At 35.0% G+C, this 16,700-nt stretch overlaps 1 protein-coding gene across 2 annotated transcripts in view; it reads right to left on the bottom strand.

The window, feature by feature from the left end:
• LOC149796129 (calcium-independent phospholipase A2-gamma-like) overlaps positions 1 to 16,700 on the bottom strand; it is an 89,881-nt gene that overhangs the window by 40,327 nt on the left and 32,854 nt on the right. For both annotated transcript variants that reach the window (XM_089966040.1, XM_089966041.1), the window contains exons 7-8: positions 11,988 to 12,183; positions 10,899 to 11,145 (exon numbers count right to left, since the gene is read on the bottom strand). In XM_089966040.1, coding sequence (XP_089822166.1) covers positions 10,899 to 11,145; positions 11,988 to 12,183 — 443 coding nt within the window. The remainder of the gene's footprint in view (positions 1 to 10,898; positions 11,146 to 11,987; positions 12,184 to 16,700) is intronic.

The raw sequence follows: 16,700 nt of genomic DNA, 5'->3' as shown, positions 1-16,700 counted from the left end.
ATTTTCAGAACATTTTTTCCTCTCTCATTTTGGTGGTGATAGAAGAGTTATTTATGCATGTTTGGTAGGGATTTAAAGGTAATTGTTTATTCTTGAGAATATGAGCTCAGGGTGTGGTTGTCATTGTGTATTTCGGCGACAGTGCACAGTGAGTAATAAGGCCTTGGTGATGATCCGGAAGTGAAATCTGTGTTCTGTTTACATGCTGCTCTGTTGACAGCCCAGCATCTCAAAAAAGAGCAGGTCAACCTTTGACAAGAACTTCACCGTGAAGTCATCTTTGAAGGTATTTTAGATTAGCATATGATTTGTATTGATTGTCACAACAGTGGAAGGGTCAGTACTGAGAAACAAATGTAGAGAACATATAGTAAAATTGTGTTCTATGACCAGACATCGTAGGGATATGACTGAAAAATTGTTAAAGCTACGTTTAAAATCCCAAATCACTTAACTTGACGTAATTCTTGGAAATTCTTTTTCCATTTCACATGATGACGACGGCAATCATATCTCCAGCCACGAGACATACTTAAATTAGCATGTGATGTCCAATAAACGTAATTGTGTTCTTTCCAGCCTTTATTCACAAGTATCTGGATACTCCTTTTCATTCTTCTGTCTTGATTATTAACACTTTTCTTGTAGCTTATTTTCCCTTTCATCTTTAACATGCTTCTCTTTCTGGACGTCATTTAAAAAAAAAAAAAATTATAGAATCATTTTGATCATGCATACACTTCGCATGAACAAATAGATGCAGTTTAAAGCGTCTGGGTGCTGCTGTAAAGTTAGTCTTTTTCTATGATTAATTTAACTAATTCTAATATGAAACCCGGATGGAAATAAAACGGACAAACCAATTACAGTATCTGGATTTTTAGGCAACGATCATTTTTCCGTAGTTTTTGCTTGTATCCCGTCGGTCCGTATTTTAAGGGTAATTTTCGTAAGACAGGTCTGTAATGGGTTTCGGAATATATTCGCAGAGGCCAGCCGGGACCCGTATGACTTCCTCATGACTGACTTGAGTGGTGAACACGAACGTGTAAAACTATTTAACCACCACCATAAATATATACAATGACGAAATATACGAGAGATGCAATAGCTGAGGTTACTGACCGATGCAGCAGAGCTACCCGCAAACACTCAAAACTTTTGACATTAATATATAATATAAATGTTAGTGAACATGTCAAAGCTATGTTATAGTCGCGATATATCGCACACGAAGACCTCACGGTGGGCTTTGAAGAAACAATTGCACCGCTAATCAAAGCCACGAGCGAAACCTTGGAAAGGGTGAAGAAATTAGTGAAAACCACCACATAGCTGATGGGAATAGTCACGGAACCGGGTCTACTTGTCAAGACAGCTTTGGGCACCAAAGATATCAAGAAACCTACTGAAAATAATTTTTTGAAGAAAAAAAACGGCTGAAGCGATCAGACGTGTGCCAGCACAGCTGTTATAAACTTCGAATAGGCTTAGAGAAAATGCAAGAGGATGTCGGAAAGAGACTTAACGCAAATTCCACCACCACCCTTGTATCAAGCAAAGTTGCAAACAATTCATAAATGTAATAGACCCGGCAAATGATCTTTATCAATCCCCTAAAGTTTGCCGCCGAAATACCCATCCCCAAAGATTTAATAAACTACGTTGGAGGGTGAAATACCCGTTGATACGCGCCGGAGTTACAACAACAGTGAATGGCTCGTATAGGCATTTCCGGAGTTGATGGGACTTCCAAGACTCTGCAGTACTAGAGATATGTGGAATGATTTTCATAGGATTGTTCGTATGGCTCGAACCGTAGGTGCTGAAACAATCCAGCCATACCGGCATAATTTTTCAGTACATATGAAAAAATAAGGTCTGCGCGATTCGTTATCTGGAGAGGGTTCTGCCTCCCAAGAAGGATGTGTCTCCTGAAGAAGAATATTACTCCCCATCGGAGGATGCTGGGCCTCTCAAAGAAGACCCACATGCGCCTAAATATGGAGAGAAAAAAATGGTCGAGGAAACGGGGCAAAAATATGCAGGGTTGAAACCTGCAGGGTTCAAATGCATGTCTGTAGACCAGTAAAAGGTCAATTAACTTTTGGACAGGCTGCAAACGCTCATGGAGTCAGTTCGCGCTGGTAACAACGCAATAGAAGTCATCAATGAGGACGCATCCAATGGTCAGTTGTTACTCACCGACGATATTATTGACTTGGGAACGTAACACTCAGTAATGCACAAACTCACTGAAGACATCGATGATGTATATGATGAACAGACGTGCACCAATGATGAGGCGCTTCCCATTTGACCTGGAGTCAACGCCGTTATACATCGTGTCGTTGTAAATTCAACTCCAATCGCCACCTCAATGATCATGATATCGTGAGCGAAACCAGAATTTCACAGTTTTTCCGACACCAATCACTGCAATGGTATCCAGCACAAAAGAGATCGCACTAGCGTCGATGCGCGTTTATCCTAGTTGGCTTAATAAATACTCGATCGCGGTCATTTGGGGGTTTCAGTGTGAATAACTACTCATGTTCTCGTCTGAGGGTGGTCGAAAAGTTATCTGAAATGTAATTGGACTTTCCACGGGCACATCAATGAATGATGATATCCCACAGAAGATCACACTGGAGAACAAAGAAGACTAAAATCTATATACACGTACACTCGGTTCTGCCATCTCAATCTCCACAGTACGAGGTTGATCTTGCACAAACATCGCCGAGAACTTTTTTTCTTTTTTGTGTGGTTTGCCCTAAGATTTTAATGAGGTTCCCACAAATAAATTAAACTTACGCATGGGAAACAATACTGCATCAGACACTGTCGGGAATCTGACCTGTAATGATATCTGTAGCAGTTACCGAGCGAACATTTCATGTTTTATCATGTTCGTTTTCGTGCGCGATTCGTCTGTATCACATATTCGGATTTTGCTGAGAGCTTCACATGTTTATTTCCGAATCCAAACGCACAGTCATGTTATACCAAAAGGACACCAGAAATCCTGCAGTTTGGCGTGCTGATGATGGTAAAGTCATGTAGTCAAAGTTAGCATTGTGGATGCCTGTGATAATCCCATTGATAGCGACAGAAACATGTTTGTCATTGTTTAGGGGTTCCAGAAGCACATCACCGCAGTTATTGTCATGCTCACCAGATTCCTATGAAGGCGCTATTTAGCAATTAGCATGGGTAAAAAAAAACACCTTTAGTGTCAGTGCACCAAAATTAGTATTCTCCGCATTTCAAAATACAGAGTAGGGAAATGGTGGATAGACTAATATTGTTGGTGTTGTTATGTGGTTTAATGCCATTTTTCAGCACAACATAGGTTATACATAGTGGCCAGTATAACTTGTGGAGGAAGAACCTGTGAAAATCAGTATCAACTTCCAGAAAAGGAAATACTGTTGAATGACTTTGTTATTAGTTAGGATGCTTCCTAATAACAAAACCACCATTTTGGGGCTATTACAGTAATCTTTCAAATTTGTTTTGAACCTGTATTTTTTTTAAACAAAGGTCTTCTTCACATCATTTAGTAACAACCACTTTTTTAATGGTGTGATAACAAGGAATATCATCTCACAAAACGCCAATTATGGCACACAGACATGGATGTTAGTATATGCCAATTATGGCACACAAACATGGATGTAAGTATGTGCCCATTATGGCACACAAACATGGATGTCAGTATGTGCCAATAATGGCACACAAGCATGAATGTAAATATATGCCAATCATAGTACACAAACATGGATGTAAGTATATGCCAACCATGGCACATAAACATGGATGTATGTGCCAACCATGGCACATAAACATGGATGTATGTGCCAATCATGGCCCACAAACATGGATGTAAGTATATGCCAACCATGGCACATAAACATGGATGTATGTGCCAATCATGGCACACAAACATGGATTTAAGTATATACCAATCATGGCACATAAACATGGATGTAAGTATGTGCCAATTATGACAAAAACGGATGCAAGCATATACCAATTATGACACTCAAACATGTATGTAAAAATGTGCATTTTCATAACTTTTTTTGTTATCTTTATAAGAAAGGAACAGGAAAATAAAACTAAACAAAACAAAGTGGTTTCTTTGAAATGTATTTGAATATGGTCCTACATGTGAATATGCATAATTGATTGCAAACCATAACAAAGATCACTCTTACTTCCATCATAATTGAGAGCAAACACTATAACTGTAGGAAGAACATGGGGTCATATTCAGTTAATAGTGATATTTACAGCAATATAAAACCTATCAAAGTAGATAATAGAGAAACGTGTCTGTTTTGAAGTGCTGTATATTCAGATATTTTCATACATAACTCATGTCCAACTAGTTTTAAACTAGTGCTATGAGAATTACCTACCCTAACATTAATTACATGTCTCAACAATAACAATGATGACAAGTGTTTACAAAACTTGAGAAACACTGAATGGATAGCATGCCTTAATAGTACTGTTTACTTCTTAGCAAAGACAGTCTGACAATTCTTTTGCACTGAGAAAACATTTCATGCATAATTAATGTAAATTTACCAGTAAATGATAGACACATCATGTAGCTATACTTTTTCAGTTTGTTGCCAGACTGTATTTGGAACACATCAAAAGATGTTTGCTTTTTTCCACTAAAACCTGATAATCATTGGATTATTCATTCAAGCTCTCGTCTGTGCATTACCATATCATCCTACTGATACTATTTCAGACTTGACTAGAAATGCTCAAACGGTACAAAAAATAAATCTTGAACATATTTATTTATCATGGAGAATTTTTCATTAAAAAAAAATACAACTACAAAAAGAAAAAGAAATATACTCATGCTGAAAGTCACAATAATGACAAACATTTACTTATTGCATTTCAAGATATGAACATCAGACATCACTGAAAACATTGTGTCAAAATGCAGAAAGCCCATGGCACTTATTAAAACATTTCCTGAATACAGATCAACTGTAAACAATACAGAAACTTAGCAGGCAAGATCAATAAAATACAGCATAATGCTTAAAAAAAACCATAATGGTTCATTTTTAGAATTCAAGGTGCACCCATGCTTATTCTCCACTCCTTTAGATTTTTATTATCACAACAAATACAGAGTTAACAGCATCATATTAAGTCCACTAAATATCTATGTATTACAGATTAAGAACTTAATATGATATTAAGTCCATTACTGAAATGTGTATTATAAACAGAGAACTTAATAATGTGATATTACTGATGTATGTATTATAGACACAGAACTTAATAATATGATATTAAGTCCATTACTGATCAATGTATTCTAGTCACAGAACTTAATAGCATCATAATAAATCCGTTACTGATTTATGTATTATAGACAGATAGCAAAAAAGCATAATATCGAGTCCATTACTGATCAATGTATTATAGACACAGAGCTTAATAATATATTATGTCCATTACTGATATATGTGATGTGATGTGATTTAGATTTTTAACGTAGCTTTAACATTTTTTCAGTCATGTCACTACGATGTCTGCAATGTGGCAGTTTATAGTTATGTCTAGCACTGGGGCATCATGCCACAGGCATGTAGCATGATGTCCCACCCAGCCACATTATCCCGACACCAGGCCAACCAGTCCTAACACTAACCTCTTAATGCAGAACGCCAAACAAGGCAGCTGTTAGTACTATTTTTATAAGTCTTTGGTATGACTAGGACTTAACAGTGTCTAATGAAGTCCATTACTGATTTATGTATTATAGACTTAGGATATAACAACATCATATTTAGCTCTTTACTGATCTTTGTACTATAGACATTATATTAAGCTCTTTACTGATCTTTGTACTATAGACATAATATCAAGCTCTTTACTGATCTTTGTACTATAGACATCATATTAAGCTCTTTACTGATCTTTGTACTACAGACATCATATTAAGCTCTTTACTGATCTTTGTACTATAGACATCATATTAAGCTCTTTACTGATCTTTGTACTATAGATATAATATTAAGCTCTTTACTGACCTTTGTACTATAGACATAATATTAAGCTCTTTACTGATCTTTGTACTACAGACATCATATTAAGCTCTTTACTGATCTCTGTACTATAGACATAATATTAAGCTCTTTACTGATCTATGTATTATGTGAGTCTTTGATATTTAAAGAGTTTGTTGATAAGGTCTCAATTTCACCAACACAAGTTTTAAGTCCAGACTTAAGACTTTTGATTGGTCAATTTTAAGTCAGACTTAAATTCCAGCCAGTCAGATTGCTGCAATCTAAACATAAATTACATCAGGACATAAATTCTATTGGTAAAATACACATATTGTTAGCAAAAATGTACAGCCAAACATGTAGGCCATAACATTTTATGAGAAGTACAAATTGGAACAAAACTCCTATATATTTTACGGAGTCCCCATATATCAATATATACAGATCATACATATTAATAATAATATTTGTAACAACTATGTATGCTTTAAACCACACACACCTCAGTTCAGATATAAAACTAAGTCTTTGGAACCTCTAATATTAGGCACTGGCTACAACTGATTCAGTTTATTTCTAAGGCTAGCTAAATAGAAAAATTGTTTGGGAGGATCAATCTAAATTGATCTTAGTTATCTAGTGATGTCTCTGATAAGGAAAATGTTATAACATTAAGGAATATATACAGTATTATTACACACGAGATGCTTTTTCACTGGCTGATATTATGTTATTTGATTTCTGATAATTTATGATAATGCATTATCATGATATCAAAAGACTTTTTATGGCATCTCACTCTTGTAATGATTGCATATATGAATTAAATGTATTATTAAATCATGTAATAAAATAATACGTGACAAGTGATATATTTCACTGAAAATAAAGTTTTATAATTAAACCTGTAAACCTATGAAATTGTACAATGTTTCATACTGGTCAATATAAGGTCTAATGTTCATAATACTTCATTTCACTTCAACAAAGTTTTTAACAGAATTAGTATACCATTTACAACAACAACAAAAAAACTTTCACAGTGATAAACATAAATATTTTGATATTCACTGAATCTTGACATTTACAGTCATCTATATTCAAATACCTCTCAGAACGTGTAGCATACATTTAAAAAAATGGCTAAATGTGACCGAAATATTTCAATTTGAGATTTTATGGTTTTGGAAATCATAATTGGTTTCTAGCCCTTTTCCAATATATTAAATAATATCTTGAAATATAATCCTAGAACATTTTGGTGGAAAAAGTCCCACGTGACTTAGTCCTAGGAAATGAACACGACCAAGATTTGCATTACTTTTTGCCACAATTTATTGATACAACAAAGATCTCAAAACAATTAACCTATAAAAATATTTATTATAATACTAAGTCAAGTCGTCAGGGAAATAACTTTGTACTCCATATATTTCTTCAGTAAGCCTATACAAAAGAGACTGTATGCAAAATATTTCTGAAATTAATCAATGTGAAATGTGCAAATGTGAGGTCAGACTCAGCCAACTGTCTCTAAGTTCATATTATTTTTTTATTGCACATGTACATTGGGTAATGCCAAGCTTCATTAAATCTGATTAAGAACCCTGTACAAGATTAACACATGTTTGTTTTTTGATGAATTTCTTCAGCTATAACAAGATTTTTGGAAAGTTTTAATGTACAGAAATAATGGCAAATTTTTATAAATGACTTTAAATAATTAAAGCACTGGATGCTTCCAGGAAATGTAAACAGTAGAAATTTTAATTAAACTATAAAATTGTGTAGCCTTAATGGAACACAAGAACACTGGATATGGCAAGAAACAAAATGAATCTAGTATTATTCAAGGAACACCTGCACTCTATATTCTCTTTGTGTATCAAATCATAAGTTTGTGTTACACTCTATGAAAACCATTAGGTATCTTGTTTATTAATATATGTCAATGTAAAAATGCATCATAAATAAAAGTTTGGAAATGTATGAACATCAAAAGATATGATAAAATTCACAGAAATTGTACCTCTGTATAAATTCTTTCCTTTCATGTCAAAAAGATAAAATAACATACCACTTAACTCGAACAAAATATAGCAAAAAGTTGAATAATTAAGTACAACATAATGCCCTATTGGGATGCATATAATAAATATTTGTATATTTACATGGTTCACATTGTTCTTGGATATGGTAGATATGTTTCATACAATATCTCGTAAGTTTTAATTTTTAATGTAGATAAAATCTGCACAAAAAAATGAACTTAAACTACTTATCAGCACAATTTTTCCAGACAAATTTCTAAAATAAAACTTGTTACACTGAATACTTGGACTATGCGACCCGATACCTAAAATGCAGTAAATTTTGAAGATTTTTAAACATATTTCTGAGTCAGAATTTATTTCTAAAGACTTTGAAAGAAAAACAGGTTGGTATACACGAGAACTGGGTGCAATCATCTCTAGAAACTGTTCCTGGTAGGTTGATCCTTCTATAGGAACAACTGGAACATAGGAAAAATTTGGAGCATACACTTCTGGTTAATCCTTTAAGTGGATAAAGGCATTCATACCTGTACTTTCCCTGCTTTAAAGCAAGTTGGTTAATGCATTTGTTTTCAGCATGAACAGTCATACTATATGACAAAATAAATGACGATTCCATCAAGCCCTAATAGCTTGAGAAAAGAAATTTTTCCATTCTCGTAGTGTTTCATAAGATACATAACCAATAAATGACAATTCCATTAAGCTCTAATCTTTCCATTCTTAGTGTTTCATAAGATATATGACCAATAAATGACAATTCCATTAAGCTCTAATCTTTCCATTCTCATAGTGTTTCATAAGGTACATGACCAAATAAATGACAATTCCATCTAGCCATAAAGAAATTTTTCCATTCTCGCAGTGTTTCATAAGATACATGATCAATAAATGACAATTCCATCAAACCCTATTGGGTTGCAAAAAGAAATTTTTCCATTTTCAGTGTTTCATAAGGTACATGACCAAAATAAATGTCAATTCTGTTGAGCCATAGCAGCCTGAAAAAAGAAATCTTCTTTTCTCATACACTGTTCAGAAAGTCATTAATTTCAATTAGTGCTAAAGGTTCTGTACAATTTACAACAGACAAGGCCTATAGAAAATGAATTTATACTGTGACAGCAAAATATAAACATGATAAAGACATATAATTACATAGAAAAGTTTCAACAAATTAAGGATAGAACTAAGCTTGAAAATATTACCATTTATGGCTGTCATTTCAAAGATTACACAACAGTATAAAAAAAACAGTATATTACAGAAAACAATTAACTACAGACTATATAAGTTGTACTACTGATCAGAAACGGGTAATTTTACTAAATCTTCACTTCATTTACAATCCATCTGAATTCTATTCACATTTGCACTGTCATCTATCATTGAATCATTATTCATTTATAGTGTCAAAAATCTGCATCTATATAAGTTTCAAAACATCATTTTCTTTTGTTTTTGCATATTCAGAATTAAAACATAAATGCATTTACCAAAGTTTTTTTCCCTTCCCTTTTTGAATGTTCAAGAAAGAGAACTACAGCTTTTGTATCTTGTTTTATTAAAGGTACGCTTGAGACAATGAAAAAGACAGCATTGAAGTTTCAGTAAAATATAACTGCAACTGCATGCAATAAGTGTAAAAATGTAGTCATACAAAATATTCACCAAATTTTATTTATTACTGTACAGACTTGCTTCTAAGTTGAGTCAAACTGCAAAAGACAACAAAGATCCTGATATACCATAGCATAATGGGCTTGCAGATCAAGGTCTGTGTTGTTGTCTACTGATTATTCCTAACAATCTGCACAGACCCAGAACGTCCGGCACATTATATGCTGGCAGATCTGGGTTCATGTAGTTTACAGCTGGGCTTGTCTGATAAGCGAATATATATAGTATATAATTTCATTCAACTAATGATTGTAGAGATACAACCAATGGTGATGATGTCATCACATGAATTAGTTATTTTGTATTCCTGCCTCAACAAAAACAACTGAACTGTTAATAAACGCTAAACAATTTTTTATTTTTTCAAAATGGTTTTCAGCTGGAAATTTAGCAGCAGCATGAGAATAATCAATTTTAAATTCCTTCATGAAATGAATTTCATTCCATTTCATTTAGCATTATTTCGTTTGCATTTATTCTGCATTCTCTGTGTTCATTCTGCATCCTGTTTTCATTTCACTTTTTAAAATTACCCATTTCACAGTATGTAGTAAATTTTTTCTAAGCACCTATTAACTGTGTTATATAATGGATTCAGTTTACAAATTGGAACTGAACTGAATCCAAATATGTCTAATTTACATAAAAGGAAATGAGTACACAACAAAACCTTTGCCTGCATAGTCAAAAATGAATATGTTATTAATACAACATCAAGTTTTACATAGCCAAGGAATCGTTAAGAGAACTCATTACTCACATTCTCTTTCTGCCTTAAATGCAAGCATAATACCCAATAAAGTCAATGGATTTTTAACTTCAAGCAATTACTGCAAGGATATTCTATAAAAAAAGTACATTTTGTCTCATGATTCACTGGCTGAACCTTTGGCAAGATCTGCCAGCAGTTTGATACAAAGGTTTCATCACTTTTTTTCCTATGCAGTGGGCATAACATGTTACCCAGCCAAGCAGACATTGTTTTTTACTGTATTAGAATAATTGTATGCTATCATTTCAGCTCACTGCTCTGCCCGGTCTTATACATACCAGTAACAAGTCACCCCAGGTCTATTGGTATACATTAAGGGTTTCCCCAAGATCTTACCCTATCATATCTAGCCGGTGCTTAGCCCAGTCTACCAAATATTGATGTGGTAACTTGGATTTTGTCAACTCCCTAGCAGCCATGGCTACCTTTAGCTGGTTTTTGCGGAGGTAGAGTTGTGTATCTGTCTGCATCTGTTGGATGCGCTCTGGTCGAATTTCATCCAGACCACAGTCTTCTGATAAGTATGGGTTAAAACGAAAATAGGACTTGGGAGGCAGAAGGTCCTTCATTGTTACATGTACAGCTGAAAATAACACAAAAATTATGTTTACTGCAGTTGGCATGCAGGTATAATATAATAATTCCTTCTAATACAGCTAAAAATGAGAGGAATATGTTCATTATCAGTGTAGTTACTCAAAACTTATAAAAGATAGGTCTGTCAAATCAAAATACTGGAACAGATATGGAACTATGTATTTGGAGTCAGGGCTGTTCCATTTAAACATACATGGTGCCCAGGGAAGGCAGTTTTTAAAAATTATATGCCAGGGTACTTTGATTTCACAGTGTTCATATTAAAATAAGAAATTTTAAATTGTATCTATGGGTGGGTACCCCACTTCAAAAGTGCCTTCCCTGGGTCGCATGTATTTTTTAATGGAACAGCCCTCAAGAAGTCATAAAGTCAATATTAAAAAATGAAAATTAGTGAAATAAAAGATATTGTATACAATCCCTAAGTTATGGCCCAATGTGTGTGTGTCTGTCTGTGTGTCTGCAGGTAATGGGCTAATTAAAAATTTGTATGATTTCAAATGAGAAAGATTATAATAAAATTAAAGTCATCATATTCCAGACTAAAGCCATTTATTTAAAATTCAGATGGGTAGTGGGTGTTGATGCTGCATTGTCAAATACGCTGCAGATTTTAATGCTAACAATTTAAATCGAACTCATGTAAAATTCAGAAGTTTACTACTGCAAATGAGGATGTATCATACTTGAATTATTAATTGGGATGTCTAAACTGGTTCTGTTTCAGAAACTTTAACTTGCGAATAAAATCTCTGAAACTGGGAACCAGAACACCCACACCAAATATATGCAGGATTTATATGAGTGGGTAAGATCCATTCTACCTACCCTCGGTGTCAGTGGCACTGTCTACAATCTTGGTCACTTTATCTCTCAGACTGCTTTTGGTAGGGGAAATTTCAAGGTTAGGTTCATAACGGCCATTACCAATAGAAATCACACACTGTATTGGTTGATCAGGCCACAAAAGCTTACACTCATGCAAGCCAATAGCTGTTGGGTTGTTTGACAATATTCCACCATCCTGTACAGAAAATGACATTTAATAAATTATTTTTAACATCTGAACAAAAAAAAGACTCACTTTACATAGTGACTGCTTTGTGACTAAAACTTTTCATTAGGGTTATTGTAGATACTACGAGGGAATAAAAGACAAATATACTAATTTAATTTTCTGGCTCGTTATAATTTAATTTCTTAAACAATCACATTAACTTTAGAAGAATAGGTAACAGGAGTAGAAATGCATAAGAATCCAACCTATACCATGGGCACCCTTTGGAGTGGGTGGATGAAGGTTAAACCACTGTCCTACAATGAGGACAGCACAGCTAATGGTCACATAATAATAATAATGAGGACTTTGTACAGCGCCTAATCTTTAGAAGCTCTAAGCACTTTACAACATTAGACAACACCTGTAAGATAAAAAAACATATAATGATATGATTACAAAAACAAACACCATGAAATTAGAGAACATTAAACATGCTGAGAATATTTAAGGTAGGAAACATTATTAGGTCTTTAAGTTTGTTCTTGCAGTCGAAATAAGTGAGTTTTGAGAGCCCTCTTGAATGTGATCACTGTGTCTTTGTGTCTAAGTTCAGTGGGCAATTCATTCCACGTTGCTGGGCCTTGGTATGCAAAAGAACACTGTCCATATGACTTTGCTTTCATAGTGGGAATAATGAGTATACGATTGTCAGAAGAGGAGCGTAAGTATCTTGCTGGTGTGTACACATGGGTGAGGTCGGATAGGTATGTTGGACTAGAGTCCGACAGTGAAACATAGCACAGAGAACAAATTTTGTGTTTAATTCTGGATCGAATGGATAGCCAGTGTAGGGTACAGAGCAGCAGGGAGGTGTGCTCTGATTGTGGTACTCTAAGTATGATCCGAGCAGCTGTGCTTTGAACTTTTTGAAGTTTCTGGAGCAGATATTGAGATGAACCAGACAGAATTGAGTTACAATAGTCTAGTCTTGAAAGTACTAATGAACACAAAAGTGTTTTAGTGGCATCAACTGAAAGATATTTGCGAATTGAGCTGATGTGTCTCAGCTCATGATATGCAGCCTTGCATATGTTCATGACATGTTGGTGCAATGTGAGAGTACTGTCCAGAGTAACACCTAGGTTTCGTACTGATTGTGTGAATTTAATGTTGGTTCTGCTGATATTTATTGTTTGAGGTAAAGGATGTGAATGAGAAAGTCTTTGTGCTGTGATCAGAATGGCCTCATAACCTGCAAATATATACAAATAAGAAGGAAGATGCTTCCTTGTTGAAAAAAAATCAAGAAAATCCAGCAAAAGCACTAATCCAGAGACCAGATGGAAGGTTCTGGTGACATTAATAAGTTCTGGTGGTTGTTAGAGTTACTGGACCTTCCAGATTAAAATTTTGTCTATGAAAAACTAGATCATGCAATAAAAACACGAGAAGGTTGACTGTGCATGCTGAAATGTTTCATTCTAAGACAAGGGTTGTTGAGATCGCTGTAATCTCGTGAGATGAAATCTTCATGAGCTGTACCTGATCTCTTAAGACCTCTGAGTATGCTGAGTGTATTGCCCACCTGAACTACTAGATCTTCTTTCTGGTCTTCAACGAAATAAAGAGACACTGTCATGCCCAACAATATGACCCTGTGCACTTCAATCAGCACTTGCGAGCACAGACCGGCTTTTGCATCATCACTTCATTTGACATACCGATCAAGGAGACAGAGCAGATGAACAGTCTGAATGCCTACTGATGGAAACCTATTCTAAGCAGAAAAGCCTAGTTGTCTCTCGAGAAATAATCATCTGATCTGAACTGGAAATAGTCTGAGTCATTTAAAGGCCATGCAACACACTCGCAATGCATTAAGCAAGAGCGATCGGAAAACACATTTTATTCGATAGCAGCTACAGTAAGGTTCTGGACAAAGGTTTGAACTGTTTTGAATTGAGACATGTCAAAATCCATGAAAGATTCCATTCAGAAAACAGGGTGGGGCATTTTGGCCTATTCAAGTCAAAATTAGCTAGTACATATGAAAGATGCTTAACATGATCAATATCCCCTCTTCCAGGATACCTGTGGGAACAGTGGTGGCCCAATGGTTAGCTTGTTGGACTCCCAACCAAAAGGGTCTGATACCATGGAGTGTCCTTGGGCAAGGCACTTAACTCCAATTGCTGCAGCACTAAATAACCTACTTGTGTTGCTGTGCTGTAAACCTAAAACCAAAATCCATTATGCCTGAACGTACTGGAGATCGAGGAACCAAATCATTTGATAAATGGGGCTAACTTATTCTCCACAAAAGCCAGAGGATAAATCAAGCCAACTGCAGTAATGAGACACTCATATGGATGACCCTGCACCAGTCTCTGATAACCCACCCCATTTGTTTGTAAAATTTTAAAGTAGATGGCCTTCATACTCATGAGATTCTCTCAATGACTGAAGGGTTGAAGCTGTTCTGGTTAGAACCAGACATGAAGGAGAAGCTTGTCTGGGCAGAGGTGAAACTTTGCAACTGTGGCTATTTGAGAAGGTTGGGCCTCACCAGGATTTTCCTGGGCATGTCTATTACTAAATCAAGCCAATCATTTGCCCAGGACTTGTCCACTCTGAGATGAGCCCTCAGTTCCTATGCTGTCCAGTGTTTTCATATTTCCCCATTCCCACCCCATTTAATAAGATGGGTCACAACCCCCTGAATTCTCCTGCATGATCAGAACTTCAACTTCACATTGAGCTGATCCTTCCAGAACTAAAATGAATTTACTATAACATTCATTCTAGAAGGCTGATATAATTTTTCTGCTCCCCACTTCTTGCTGAATGTGTTGAAGCTGGGCAACAAGTGGGACCTCCAACCAGACGAGACTGGCATCCAGGCTAACCATAACTTCTGGTTGGGGTTTTTCAGCAGAAAATCCTTTTGAGCCACTGTATATTGTGACACAATCCCAGTCTGCATCAAAACATGCTGATCATGTTACCAAGAAAAGAGGTGCCACTAGGCTAGTAGGGCTATCATCAAAGGATGCAAGAAAAAGGATGCAAGAAAAGGTGTTGTCTGATCAAAACTATTTTTAAAAAATTATTCTACCAGGCAGCAAATACATAAATATGCAATACTACACAAACATTCTAAGATGGAGGGGTTGAAAAACAAAGATATCCTTGGATTCTGAGATGCCAAGTGGTATGATGTTGACCCTATCAAGCAAAAGCTAAAGCTGAAAAACATCTGAGGAACCACCTAGTCACTGTAATAGGATGTAAGTGGATGGAGTTTTTTTTCTTTGTTTATATGGTATAAAGAAATGATAGGTACATTTTTGTCTTCCTGGGAGACTATATTCTAATGGTAGGAGAGTTTATTTTCTAAAGTTAATGTGATTGGGGAATGTATTCAACAGATAAAAAGCCTCCCAATCATCAACAAAAAAAAAAAAATCTGAAAAAGCCCTTTTCCCCATCCTGAAAATCAAATTTTGAATCTATTAACTATTAACTGTATCCAATTTTGAACATTCATGCAACAGAAGTCACTCAACAAATTTATAAAATTGAACATGCCCAAAAGATCTCAATATTCAACTAGATCAAGATTTTCACTGAGTAATTTATTGAAATAATAAACATGCATATGTAGCCAGGCCTGAATGTCACCAACAAAACTGAAGTTTAAAACTTATATTTAAGTTTAGAATCCACCAATCTCATTGGCTGCAACTTAAATCTGACTTGAAACTGACAAAATAAATATCTCAAGTCTAGTTTTAACCTGTATTGGTGAAACTGAGTGGCTCTAATTTGTTCTTAAAGATGTGCTGACACACCACATTCCCTTATCTGATTAAGGCCTATCAAACCAATTTCAATTTCTCTAATATAATGCTGTAACAAGAGGTTTATTCAGTTTACTATTAGAACCTATTGTATGAATGTAAAGACTAAATTTCACAAATATATAAATGAAGCACTGCAACACTGTCTTGAAATGCAGTCAATTAATTAGGTTTGTTTTAGATACAACTTGTCAACATTTCTTTAAATTTTTTTTATCAATATGGTAATAAACAATCCAAAAATGTGACCAATCCTCAATACAAGAACACTAGGTCATTTTTGTTTATTTCATACAATCTAAAATGTGCCCACTGAATTAAGATCACTTCTAAACAGGAACCATTTTTTCCAAATCCTATTAGGATATACTCCAAGGTTTTCAAAAAAAATTTAAGATATACGTCATCTGCCTGAAGTTAAACCTTTGCAGTGAAAACTGCCAAAGATTAGGACTTTTTCATTACATTTGATCCAGAATATATCATTATAGATGATTTTTGGGGTGGTATTTAAAGACTGGATTCATTCAGCCCCTACTCAAAGCCAGCTTATGAACTAGCAAAAATGTTTCCAAAATAATAAAAATATGGTACACTGGCATGTCCCTGTTGTGCCAATTGAATTTTCCCACATGTACACTCAAAAACAGTTTGAAGCGCCTTAATTTACCTTTAACAAAT

The sequence above is a fragment of the Sinohyriopsis cumingii genome, chromosome 7 (assembly GCF_028554795.1).
Source record: "Sinohyriopsis cumingii isolate HCF-2022 chromosome 7, ASM2855479v2, whole genome shotgun sequence".
Classification (NCBI taxonomy): domain Eukaryota; kingdom Metazoa; phylum Mollusca; class Bivalvia; order Unionida; family Unionidae; genus Sinohyriopsis; species Sinohyriopsis cumingii.
Note: the sequence above shows the minus strand (reverse complement) of the source record. Positions and strands in the feature narration are given on the sequence as shown.